Source organism: Myotis yumanensis, unplaced genomic scaffold (assembly GCF_028538775.1).
Source record: "Myotis yumanensis isolate MYYU_CA2020_CCGP unplaced genomic scaffold, mMyoYum1.0.hap1 SCAF_1, whole genome shotgun sequence".
Lineage (NCBI taxonomy): Eukaryota > Metazoa > Chordata > Mammalia > Chiroptera > Vespertilionidae > Myotis > Myotis yumanensis.
Genome location: NW_027223752.1, coordinates 31,935,624 through 31,949,608, shown reverse-complemented (window position 1 = coordinate 31,949,608; position 13,985 = coordinate 31,935,624). Strand labels below are relative to the sequence as shown.

The 13,985-nt window shown below is 39.9% G+C and overlaps 1 protein-coding gene across 15 annotated transcripts in view; it reads left to right on the top strand.

Moving 5' to 3' along the window:
- SIPA1L1 (signal induced proliferation associated 1 like 1) overlaps positions 1-13,985 on the top strand; it is a 433,934-nt gene that overhangs the window by 336,767 nt on the left and 83,182 nt on the right. For all 15 annotated transcript variants that reach the window (XM_070417275.1, XM_070417272.1, XM_070417284.1 and 12 more), the window contains 2 exons: positions 3,685-3,859; positions 13,542-13,645. In XM_070417275.1, coding sequence (XP_070273376.1) covers positions 3,685-3,859; positions 13,542-13,645 — 279 coding nt within the window. The remainder of the gene's footprint in view (positions 1-3,684; positions 3,860-13,541; positions 13,646-13,985) is intronic.

The window sequence follows — 13,985 nt, the reverse complement described above, 5'->3', positions numbered from 1 at the left end:
CACCCTCAACGGTGAGAGCTGCTGTACAAGAATGTACTTCATAGTGAGCGTTTGAATTCCTAGATTAAATCAGGCAATTTGGATTTGTAAGAACAGTAAGAACTGGTTTGTTCTCATGCTCTGTGCCGCCCGGTGGCCTTCCTTTGGCTGGGACACCAGGGATGAAGAGATGAGGAGGCACTGCTGGGCGATCTCTGAGAACCTGGTTATTCTCATCTGTTTCCACCTGGAGAGGGCTCCAACTTGACTTCTCCCCCAGCCTTCCCGGAGCTCAGGGCGGGGTAAGTCAGATTGTAGCTCCTGTTTCTTTGATTTGGTGTTGAAGTGCCTTTTTTTATGAGAGGAAGAGCCGCTCTGTGTTGCGTTCGTTCCCAGCTGGGGGAGTCCACATCACGTGATGGGTGTTGAAAAACACTTTTATTTTGTTGAGGTTCACCTTCATCTCAGATATAACCTGAATCCTGAAATTGGGAAGAATAATTTTTCCCACTTTATTCTTTTTCAAAATTGTTTTAGCCATTCTAGTTCCTTTGCCTTTCCATATAAATTTCAGAATAATCTTGCCCATAACAAACATATCATCCCTTTTTACAATACAAACATTTGTTGTGTCCAGACACTTCCATCAGTGCTCCCTGTGAGCAGTTGATACGCAAGCACGGAATTGTATAGCATGACCCTGAGATTATCCAGAGCAAAGCCCCGAGTGCAGAGAGCCCCAGCCCGTTCCCAAGGTGGCTTCTGGGCCTTCACAGCTCTATTTTGAGCATTGCATGAAAGGATTATATATTGGCATACATGAACCTATACAGATGTGTGTCTCCAAAAAAAATGCTGTTTTATATAACTCATAACAATTCAAAACCCCCAAAGGACAGCTCTAACTCCATTTACATTTGCTCTTTCTCTTGAAATGTTCCTTATTGCATTTACATAACTTCTCCTTAACAACTTCTCAGATTCTGGCAGGGACATGGCTGCTAACTGAGGATTCTAGGAGCGCAAGTTCAGAGAATGCCACCCACCTTGATTTAATTGCAGTAGAAACTTTGATACAGTCATATTGTCACCTTAGAGGATAGAGCAATTGGCACAGTTTCAAACCAAAGGAAATTTGACATTCTAACCAATTTCTTAATCCCCTTAAAGGATCCTTCCTTTCACAACCAGCACAAACCAGTTTGTTCTCCTGTCTGCAGGTGGAGTTCTGGGGACTATGAGAATCAGTCCTGATAAAACAGCACATAGTCATAGATTCTTCTTCTCCAGTGATTTGAGGGAAGTTCGCTTACTTATCTGTGTTCCTCTGAACTCTTTTCTCCCCCTCTTTCTCTCTTTCTTTTTTTGTAAATGAATCCTTTTGAGTGTTGCACAGTGAAATCTTAGGCTTTATCTAAGAAGTTTTAAAAAGCCATCCCACAAATCCAATGTCACCGACGCTTTCTATGGAACAGGGTGACTTTTGTCTTACGTTTTTACACGAGAAGGCTGATCGGGCAGGCACTGTGCCAAACAGCAAATAACCCAACGCCGCTTCCTTTCTCTGAATCGCTTCATCTCTGATGGTTCTCCTGTGGGAGAGAGTAAGGATCTGGCTTTATTAGGGACTTCTTCTATAATAGACGCAAAGCTTACCACTACTTTGTTATTTGCTGAGACCTGATAGGGTACTCAGCTTAGTTCCCAAGCCAAGATGAAATCTCTACCTGTGGGAGTTCCCCTCTAAGCATTGGCTACAGTCAGACATTTGAAGCAGGCCGGCTGAGATAAGGCGGAAATGTCAGTGGTGTGCAGTAGGTTTTACTCTGACTTCTTTTGTTTGGTTTTTCCTACATGTGGTATACAAAATGAGTAAGTCCTAAATCTCTTTCTGTTAATAATTACAATGAAGCCACAATAATGGAAGTTATATGCTATTTTTAAAATATTCTAGTACATTTGCACGTTTCAGACTTGGAACTTCACCTCCCACTCCCTGGAGTAGGCAGAGTCGAGTCAGTTCTGTATGGAACTTCTGGGGAGCCCTCCTGTCCCCAGGTCATGTAAAGCTGCAGAACTTCCTGTCATCTGGGTAGCATGCAGTGGAGGGGGATGCAAGAAAGAGTTTCTCCCTTGACATTTTCTGTGTTATCACTCTTCTGAAACATTTGGTTTGGAAGGTCGAAAGGAGTTGTTCAGGTTCAGAGTCCCTTGTGTAAAGTGATAAGAGCTGGATATGTTTCAGAATCCAGAAATGTCCAGATTTTAGCAGGGTAGTAAAATGCACGCACTGTATAATAATATCCCCCTGGAATCTGGGACAGCACCCCACAGTCAAACACATTAATATTTCTATAGGAAAGAAACAACTAGTCACACAAAGAGGAATAAGTTAAAAGTACGAACGTCAGCTCAAACCAAGTTTTGCTGCCAAATGTGTTTGTTTTTTTATCTTTCCACTTTTGACTTGCAAGTAAGGGGCTGTGGACATATGTTGCAGTGATAGAAATGGAGCAGGACAAGCCTGGTGAGTCCTGGTCATGTTTAATGGAGCCAAGTCACAGGACTGACAGTTGTGATCTGTGACTCTCCCTCCTGGGCCAGTTACTTTCTCTTCCATTCTCTTGGCTTATCTGTCAAGCAGGGGTAGTATTTGCTTTATGGATTGTTGTAAGGATCAGCTAATGGTAAACACGGAACATAGTGATTGGCATATAATGAGTATTCATTAAATGTTAGTTATAAAAATTTGCCTCGCCCCTTTTCTTTTAGTAGATAAAAATGGACTGAAGCAGGGATTGCAGCACCACTCTGGAAATAGGCCTACGTGATACAGATTGCCCTGATTTCAACGGAGAGTTAAAACTCTACATTTTTATATTGAAAACTCGTTTCTTGTTAAATGGCTAATATCACCTTGAAATTCGTTTGCAAAATGATTAGATTTTTCAATGATGAATAAGTTCTACTTAAGCCTCCTGAATGCTTGGTTATAACTGTGTCTAAGAAGAAATGTTTGCCCCTTTGCCGATTTGCCATTGTGAAGCCCCTTCCCAGTTTCTTTCCAGGCCTCATCTTTTAGAAAAATATTTGAAAGGGGCATTGTTAATGATGCTAGCACTCTAACAAAGATACAACAGGCTTATAATTTAGTATATTGGAAAAATGGCATTAGAAGATGTCTCTTCCAATTTTACAAAAAAAAATTTTTTGCAAGAACATTAGTGGGCCTCTTAGGGCAAAACAATTTATTTTAAAGTCTCTTTTGTAAAGTGAGCTTCTGCTGTTAAATTCGTAAAAGCCTCCCTTTTTAAAAGGGGCTGGGGGGGGGGGGGGGAACATTGCAAAAAGAACTGCCTTTTGTTGTCAGCTGTTTTTTATAGCCTTATTCTGTACTTTGTAATCCATTAACAGAAATTCCCGAGAGTATCAACATCTGTTCTAACGATGCGTGATCTTCACATTGTTAATAACAGGAGATGTTATTTTTTTGGCCTTTCCTCTAAATTCATGAAGATTATAATTACAGATGCTTGCTCTACTGTACTGTTTGTATCAAAGACAGAAGAATTAACACACAACAATTTCAAGAGGGTAGAGCCATTAGCTATTCAGTGGGCCTTTGCTCTACAGGATTTATTAGCACATAAGTGGGCCAAAGTGGTTCGCCTCTGCTTATATGCATTGTGTTGCCTGCCTTCACAGCTGAACTATCAGCAGAAAGTCGGCATCATGTACTGCAAAGCTGGACAGAGCACAGAGGAAGAGATGTACAACAATGAATCAGCTGGCCCGGCCTTTGAGGAATTCCTTCAGCTGTTGGGAGAACGCGTTCGGCTCAAAGGATTTGAGAAGTATCGTGCACAGCTTGACACCAAAAGTAAGAAATACGTGTACCCTCCTACTAGGTTTGTTTTCCTCCTGCTGTGTTGATGTTCACCTACTAAATTGCCCATAAAACAACATTGCCACTTACTGTAGGAAACTGCTGGTGATGAAGGAGAGGAAGCCCAAGAGGGAGGTCTGTGGCTCTAGAACAGTGCAGACCATAATCAAAGCCGCTAGGGTGAGACGTTATAAAAAGTGTTATCAGAGATGTGGATGGAATGGAGCAGTGGACACAGATTTGCTCCTGGAAAGTGTGGCGTACATTTCACTATATTTAGCTGAATGTTAATGTGATGAAAAACTCTACAAACTTATAACCATCTGGTCATAAGCCCTAGAATTTCCAACTTCCATTAATTCATTTCATAATCCTCATGCTTATCTTTGAACCAACCTTTACATGGTTTTTCTTATTCATTTTGTAGTCTTTTAATATCTCAGAAGGTTTTAGGTGCTTATTTTCTGTTATTATTGTCCATAGTCTAATTTAATCTCTAAGGAAATAGGCATCTTAGCTTTAGTATTAATTTGGCTCATAAAATGTGTTGATTAAGCGCACAATAATGAAGCAGTCTGTTTATTTACAGCTCATGAACATGTAAGGTTGTCCACTCTCCTTCCCCAAGTTGTTAATAAAATAGTTAAGTTCTCAAGTATCTGTTTTGGTTAGAGTATGTCGACTACTGCTGTGTGTCTGCATGGAGCAGTTTTACATTTTATCTCTAAATCCATCCATAGGCATCTGTGACCTTTTTCTTTGAGGAGGTCTTTGGATTAGCACATCTGTAGTGCAGTCTATAGTAATCTCTCTGATTTTCTGTACAGGAAATTAAATAAGGAGTTGAGTCATGAAAACAGAAAAGCATTCATAAACTACTGCAGGGAAGAATTTCCTGTTGCCATGGTTTTGCTGTTGCCAACTTGGAAACGACATGCAAGAGAGACTATTAAAACCCATAAATAGCCTAGACTCTTAAATATTATTTTAATGTTCCATACTCTGCTTGCAACTGCACAAAATGTTAAATCTCAATATGCCCTAAACTCATTTTATCCAGATATTCTGACATTTACTCTGTACAATTCGTTCATGTTGTCCCAGTTTGTGGTGTTATATAAATTATCACCATAAAGAGCTATTGAAAGGGTCTAGGAAGGGAATGTAATAAGCACTCTAATTCTATAAATGAATGGCCAGAGTGGGAGTAGATAAGATTATGTATTATTTGTGTATTTACACATTCCCAGCCACCTTTAGATGATGAAGGACAATGTTAGAAATGTATAGAAAGGCCATATTTAAGGATTGTAGCATCAGGTAAGGCAGTGGAATAAGCAAAATAATCACTCTACACGTTTTGCTCCAATATCCCAATGACTGTAAAGGCTAGAGGGGTTGAGCCTAAATTAGCAAACTGCCTCTGACTGCCCAGTTTTCTAGTTATGTAATACATTCAGCAGGGAAAGGTTCCCTTACACTAAGCTACTCTCCTTTAAGGCTCATTGTAACCTTTCAAAGCATAGCTTTGGAGCAGAAGAGTTCATAGTTTTCTGTTCTTTCAGACTGGCAAGTTTCCTAAAGTTAATGAAAAGTAGGAAAGTGTTTTTATTCTAAAGCCCTGAAGAAGACAGTATGCATATTTATATCTCTTACTCCAAGTGTCAAAATAGAGGGGACCATTAGTCTCATCATTTAAACAGGTATCTATCTCTATATATAAAAGCCTAAGCAACCCTTAGGACCGGATGACCAGCCAGTAGCTGTGATGAATACTGACCAGCAGGGGGCAGACGCTCAATGCACGAGCTGCCCCCTGGTGGTCAGTGTGCTCCCACAGCCAACCTCCCGTGGCTGGCCAACCATCTGCGGTCCCTCCCCCTTGCTGGCTGGCCCCAATTGGCCCCAATCACCGGCGAGGCTGAGGTACCCCACCCATGGACGAATTCGTGTACTGGGCCTCTAGTTAAACAATAACAGACCACAGAAAGGGGGAAAAACCAGCCTCTGCACACCCCAGCCGCCTCTTACTGGCCCTGACATACCCAGAGATGAGATGAGACTTCTCTGTGTGCTATGAGATAATATCACCACATTTTATCTAACTTTTTTTTCCCAATGTAATCCTTAAAAAAGAACATGCTTTCCAGAGCAAGCATTTCTAAAGGATTATGCCATCTACATGTGACAGTGTAGAGGTCAGTTGGATCTGTAGATTTGTAGCTTTCATCAGATTCAAATATTATTTGTCAATCTTTATGTCTCTATTTTTCCTGCCCCCCCTCACCTCTTTCCTTCTGACTCTCCAATTACACATAATTAGATCACTTAACTAGTGTACTGATGGGGAATGAGACCCTGTTGATTTAATTTTTTAACCAGTTTTTCTCTATGCTTTTGTTTGGATAAGTACTATTAATATGTATTCAAGTTCACTATGTTTTTCTTTTATTCCACAGTGTCTTAATTTGTTGTTAATCCAATTCAGTGAAATTTTCATTTCAGATGTTATAGTTTTCAGGGGCAGAAGTTGCATTTGATTGTCTTTTCTTATACTTTGCATTTTCTCATTAGGTTCATATTGTCCTTTAAATCCTTGAACATATTTATAATGGCTGTTTTTAAAGTCTTGTGTGCTAATTCCATCATCCCTGTCACTTGGGATTTTCTCCTGCTTTTGAATTACATTTTTCTGCTTCACACGTCTGGTTATTTTTGATTGCCTAGTGAACATTATGAGTGTTTCATTATTGAATGTATGGATTTTGTTGTCTTCTTTAAAGAGTGTTGAGTTGTTTTGGGTAGGCAGTTGAATTACTTACAGAATAGCCTGATCTACACGAATCTTGTTCTTAAGCTTTATTGAAGCATACCTAGACCAGCCTTTACTCTCTGACTAATTTGGCCCTACTAGTAATAGTAGTATGGCCATGAATACCTGCATATTCAGTGAAGTACCTCTACTCTGGCTGGTTATCGCCATGTGAACTGTGAATTGGCTTACAATTCTTTGATAGAGGTTATTTCACTAATAGTTTTTCTTTGCATTGCTTTGGAATCTCACTCTATGTGTATGCAATTTAATATTCAGCCTGCATTTTGGGGAACCCCTATGCAGATTCTGAACCTCTTTCACTGGGTAGTTTCCTCCTGTTTGGTACTATAATCAGCAAATATCAGCTACCACAGGCTTCCTAAACACCAGTCTATTTTGGCTTCCCTCCTCCGAGCTCTGCTCTGCCTTTGTTCCAAAAGTGCCTCCAAGTAGAAAGCCAGGTAGAATCGTAAGGCTCACCATTGATTCTTTTTCTCAGGGATCACTATCTAATGCTACCTATTGTAAAATGTCTAAGAAATTGCTTCAGATATATTGTCAACTTTTCTACTTACACTGGGAGAGCAAGTTCTGTACTCAGTACTGTTATGGACAGAAAGGGAAGTCCCAGATACTTTTTATAGATGCCATCTCATGTAATCTCCACAAACCCTGCTAGGTATCAGTTAGCTCCGTTTTACAGAATTGGTTTCCTTTTTTCAATCCTCACCCAAGCATAATTTCCCATTGATTTCCAGAAAGAGTATAATGGAAAGGGGAGAGACAGAGAAAGAGAAACATTGGTGTGAGAGAGACAAATCGATTGGTTGCCTCCAGCACCCATGCCCCTGACTGGAATCGAAACTGTGACCCTTCAGTATGCAGTCCGAAGTTCTTATCCACTGAGCCAAACCGGCCAGGGCCAGAATTTTCTTTTTAGATTAAATAACATGTCCAAGGTTAGACAGCTAGGAAGCATTAGGGAAAATGAACAGATCCTAGGGGCATAGTTAATGAAGTATTCGGAGAAAGCATGAATGTAGAATTAAGCCCACTGAAGTCCAGAGCTCTGCCTTGTGGCTGTGTCTTCCCCTCTCTCAGCCCTTGGACTAAAAACACCCACGCCATCCCAGGAGACAGCCCTACTCATCATGTATTATAGTTATATTCAGATTTTAGTACTTCGGTAAAGGAGGGAGAAGCTCCAGGAAGGAATTATTGAACCATTTCTTCTTTTTCCCAATTTTTGTACAAAGTCCATTTTCACATCTCAGAAATAAGGATTTCTAGCAAATAAGTTACAAATGTGTCAGGGTTCTATAATGAAGAAATTTGCAGCAGTGGATTTTTTGGTTCATTGTTTCCTTACTTGGATGACATACCTCTAGATACTTACACTCCTGTCAACACTGCAGTAAATAAGAAATAAACTCTCCCCACCCCCAGCAGTTTGTTATTTGAAATGTGGAGACCACCCTCATTTTAAGCTGTACGTATGGATTATTATTTAAGAAATTCTTTTCTGCCTGAGGCTTGTCTGTCAAGTCAGCACTCAGAGACACAGAAGCGTTTGTTAATCATTCCTTCAAAGCCTTCATTACTTTGCTGCAGTATTAGTGAGTGCTTGTTGCTTCTCCCATTTTGAGCAGTGTTTGTTGTAAAAACCATTGAGATCTAGGATCTTAGAAGACATGTAAGACTTTTCATAAAGGAAGTAAATCTTCTTTATCTGGAATATTTAAACTTTGATAGGGAAAAGGATAAAACTAGCATCTTCAAAAGCTTTGCACATGCATAGGGCTCTTTGGAGTCCCAGAGACTAATGAAGAAAGGATTCTGTTTTCACCTCCTTAACTGTGAATTCTATTATAGTGTACGGTTTTTTCTTTCAAGTGTTGCTGAGATGCACTTGGCATATAAATTAAAATATGTAAAAGGCCCTATTTAAGGAAACTATACTTTTTATCTCAACTGCACAAAATTCTAAATTCTAATCAACACATTTCTTGAACATCTTTTATGCACTAGCACTTTCATATACATTATTTCACTTAATCCTCAGAACAATCTATACTAATAAAAGGGTAATATGCTAATTAGACTGGACATCTTCCGGACATCCTTCCAGTCAAAGCCACGGTGGCAGGCACTGAGGCAGAGATGGTTAGGGGCGATAAGGCCGGCAGGGGGGAGCAGTTAGGAGCGATGAGGCCGGCAGGGGTGGGCAGTTAGGGGCGATGAGGCCGGCAGGGGAGCAGTTAGGAGGGCGATCAGGCCAGCAGGGGAACAGTTAGGGGGCGATCAGTCCGGCAGGCAGAAGTGGTTAGGGGCAATCAGGCCAGCAGGCAGGCGAGCAGTCCCAGATTGCGAGAGGGATGTCTGACTGCCGGGCTAAACCAGCAGTCGGACATCCCCTGAGGGATCCTGGATTGGAGAGGGTGCAGGCGGGCTGAGGTAACCCCCCCTCCCATGCACAAATTTTATGCACCGGGCCTCTAGTGAGATTATAGAGGAGCATTGAAGTGAAGACTCATTTGTGTGGTAATTTAGCAGATGATACTACTGGCATTCAAATTCAGATCTTCATACTTAACAGTTGGGAATCCAGGTAATTGCAGGTACCTTGCAAAATGAGCAGTAGGTAGAAAATAGAAGTGACTGATTCCTAAGTACCAGCCTTATGTTCTCTTATCCTCTCATCTCAATATGTTAACAATTTTGAGAAACCTGGAGTCCCAGGCTCATTCACCTGCACACGCATACATTCCTTGAATGGACACAGTATGAATTTGCCTGTCAAGGGTAGTACATCCTCTTCTTGACTCCATCCTCGTTGAAGTAAGGTAACTCATCTCCTGATTGATCATGGCTACTGGTACATTGAAGAAGTACTAGTACATATGGTAGATGCCAGAGCAGGTGGAATTCTTGACTTCCCCAAATCCTTCATTAGTAAGAGAAATGGTACCATAGGGCGGAAGTGTGCCTCAGCACAAACACATGCCAGTGTTCCAGAGGTTAGCGCTAGTCCCTGGCTGCATTTCTGAGCATTGGCTCTGTATCCCCAGACCCTGAGGCAAGGTTGCATAGAAGGCAGCTCTGAGGCTCTTCTGTGGATGGCACCCAGCAGCCAGTGACCTTTCATAATATTTCAGACCGTGGATAAGCGTCAGGCCCACAGCCTGTCAGTGATTTTGTCTTCCAGTTGATGTGTTCTGTAGTAGTGAGGGCATTAATAAACTAAGCTTAAGCTTTCTTCATTCTATCAACTTCATTAGTCTATGCATTTACTTAATGGGATTACTCTTCTCCTTGTTTTTATAACTCTTTAAAACTAATAACTTTCCAAAACTCAATTGCATGGGCTTGTTTTTCTTCATTTAGCTTTTCTTAACTCAAATATGTCTATTAGTGACCAGAAAATGGTTAGATAACACTCTAATTTGCTTTTCCTGATTCAGATTCATGCATGTACAGCTTTATCATCCAAGTTTTAGATTAACTAAAAGCATAAGAGTTGAGTCAAAAGAGAAGTCAAGGATGAATATGACATTGACCATATCTGAAACTGCTCTAGGAACTTATTAACCTGTTCATACCGTCCTCTGATAGAAATGCCTAATGTAGGATATTATCACTTATCTCTACCTTTTCAAAGCAGCTAAGAAGAATATTCTTAGCATTCCTCAATTATTCAATGTCTTCTTATCATCTAGTTTGAATATTAGAAATTTTGCTTTCTGTGGCTTAGCATAGAGTGCTCACCTTCTTAGTGGACACATGCCACTCGTAGGATGTTTTGGCGGCAAATCACGTGATTATCAAGATGACCAATATGATGCTAGAACTTACTTTCTAACTTTTAAAACTCTATACAAATATGAAGGGTCGTTGTCTTCTTTTCATTGTTCTTCTGCAAACGTATTTTCCCTTTAGAAGTTATTCAATATACTCTCCAACTAGAGAATAAAACGGTTTTTGTCATTTTTCTAATTGTCATTCTCTTAAATCTTTCATGGTTTCAGGGTTTTGAGCTCATTAAAAATATAATAACAACATTGCATGCCTTATTTTTTAGTGAATAGAGCAAACTTTTATTTTCCATTCTCTCTGTCATGTACATAATCATTTCAGATTTGGAAATTTCTCTCTTCTCAGACAGGAAAATTTCATTCTTTTGGCCCTAACTTCATCTTCACAATGTTTGAAACTGTTTCCAAACTGTTTAAAATCATCATTAAAACTGGGGTTTTCTAAGGTCCCCAGAAAAAGGCTGGTCAAGCAGCATACATTATAAAAAATGAGGCATACAGAGGAAACAGAGAAAGGACTAGATGTAGAAAAACAGATGATCTTCTGGGTTGTCTTCAGTTTTCCTCTCTGGCATTAATCCTTTTAAAATTAGACAGACATATAAAGCAAAATGTAATAAATGAATACTGGATGACACATTTTTTTTTCTAGTTCATTAATTTTGCTTAAAATTGACTTGAAATGCATGTAAGTACACGTCAAAGCGGACATATTCACTTTTAAAGTTTTAAAATGTGTTAATTTGTTCTAGAGATATTTATAGCAAGGACCTTAGCAATAGATAAGTTCTTCAGGCTCAAGACCTGTCTTTGAGTAGTTCAATTATGCATTGTAGTAATTTATTCTCTTGCTTGAATCTAGTTTTTTTCTAGTGATAGTCATTAACATTTAGAAGATATTTTTCTTGGAGAGTTATATGTTAGTACGTATTTTTGCCATTTTTGGAAAGTAGTCTTTATTTATTCTTCTTTTAGCTTATTTTTAAAACCTCTCGCATTTTGTGTCCGCTTCAAAATTAAGATCCTCCAAGACACTCAAGGTTGAAACTCAGGGCTCTAGAACTTCTTTACAAGTCTGTCTGCAAGTTGCCCCTGTGGTCTATTCTTGGAGCAGCGCCTGAGGGCAGTGGAGCTGCTGCGTTCCAGTCACCCTGGGGGTGTTTATTAAAATAGATTTCTCCGCCCAGCCCCACACCCAGTGAGCAGTGTTTCTGGGGGTGAGGCGTGGGAATTGGCCTTTTAAACTGGCTCCCAGGAGACTCTGTGCATACTAAATTTTGAGATCTTGACTGCCTTCTGGTTTATGCCAGAGGCTTTGTCTTGCAGCATCATTCTTTAAAATTCAGTGAAGTCTTTTGGTCCTCAAAAATGTGGTTGAGATAGGCTTGAGTTGACCCAGAATGAATGCACTTCTGTTCATTTAGCAGCCTTGTAGTCTAAGTCCTTCAAATCTAAAGATATTTCCTTTCAATTGAGCAGTTAAGAATTCTCTTCTGTGGTTTCCAGGTATTTAGGGGCACACTGATATGTTAATGATTAAGGGGGTAGAGATTGTTGTTTTTTGTAAGGAAGATGAGAGCAGGATGCACTTAGTCTTAAAAAATTGGTGGACATGGCTGTAATACCTTTGTTGTTCAGTATTACATTCTTGTTGAATTTCCATCTGTTTATTAAGAACAAAATAGTTCTCTTGATTGAATCAGAAATATTGGAAAATATGTTCTTAACTTGATGTCTATGGAAAGAATTCAGGAATTTGTGAACTTGAATAGAAAAGAATTTTACATTTATTTTTATTGACCTGGTTGAACGATGGTCATGGGGACCATGGTGCCAATGCAGTCATGAAGCAGCATGGCTGTGGAATAGTATGGCTGAGAGGTGGCCTTGGGGTGAGGCAGCCCTGGGGCAAGGTCCCTCTCCAACTACATAGCTCTGCTTTGCCTGCTCTGCACCGCTTGACTCTGTGCTGGTCTGCTGTGTCCTGCTCTGCCGGCTCTTCTCCATCCCAGTTCCTTGAAATGTTTTCAGTGTTTTGTCTTTGGTGTTTCAGCTCCAGCTGGAAAAACGCAGTCTTCTGTGGAAAGGGAAGTGCACTCTCTGAACCAGAGGGGAGCTGACTTACATTGGATGCCTAAAGAATAAAGCATCCAATGTTGTGGTCCCTAAGTGGTCCATCCTCATGCAGATGAAGGCTCCAAATCTTCACAGTTTGACTTGTCCAAAAAGCACTGTCCTGATAGGTTAGGGAAGATGTTAATGAGGATATAACAATGGAGCTCTGATTGGACAAGGAAAGTCTCCGTTCTGTTGGTTGAAATATGATTCCAGGAACTCCTTTGTAAGAGTTGGCTAGATGGCAGGAATACAGTGCAGGGAGGCAGTTCGGTACAGGCTTCTCCCTAAGCATGGCTTACATGAGAGGCTTCAGTTTAGAAAGCTGTTAGGCTCTGTTTTTAAATGTGAGCCCAGTTAGCCATTATGAATCTTTCTTGACAGGTATGTTTTTTCTCAAGGTCCACAACCCCTAACTGAAATTTAGCATTTCCTTCGATTATGAATGTAGGCAACAAACCACAGTAGTTAGTAAAGCTCTACCTGGGATTTTTATTGCCAAAAGAAAGGTCTTGTCATCATATTGTTTGTCATGATAGATATCTCAAAATATGGCATCACTACACCAAATTTATAATAGTTATTAGACCAACTGCTAAAACTTGTTATATAAATCCTATGCTATTGCATCATATTTTAAAATTACTTTGGTAACTGAATTCTCAATACAATTGATTTCTGTTGAAACCTTATATATTTTATTTTATGCATTTATAAATATTCTGAGAAGCAGTCCATTAGCCTCACTAGACTGCCAAAGGGAATCAAGTGCAAAAAAATGGATAAGAACACCTATTCTAGATCTTATCTAGGATCTTTTCATCCTAAACCATCTTTTTTTTTCTTTTTTGAGATATTTCTCTTAAATGAACTATTTTTTCTATTCTTATAGTCATCTCATCATTCTTTTTTGTTTGTTTGTTTTTCACTGTAGCTGACTCCACTGGAACCCATTCTCTGTACACAACATACAAAGACTATGAAATTATGTTCCATGTTTCTACCATGCTGCCATACACACCTAACAACAAGCAACAGGTAAGAGATCCTTGTGTTCTCTCTGTTTCTTCACCCTTGTTTCATTTTCTCCAGAGCCAGGGTAGCAAGTTTGTGAAATCTTAAACCTGCACCTGTCACAGCAGCAGGAAACTTTGTATATTGTGGAAGTAAGGAATAGCAAATGAGCCGAAAACAAATGAAGAGACACAAATTCTAGTCTAACAGCCAGCTGGGTGGCTTTGTGAGTTAATCGTTTGCTTTTCACCCATGGGGATTGATGTTTTCACGGAATCTGAAGAGAACAAGTTGAAATCATGGTGATTAGATGACTCTGCAGGGTTGCAAAGAATGTATATGAGTGGGTGAAGTTTCATCTCAA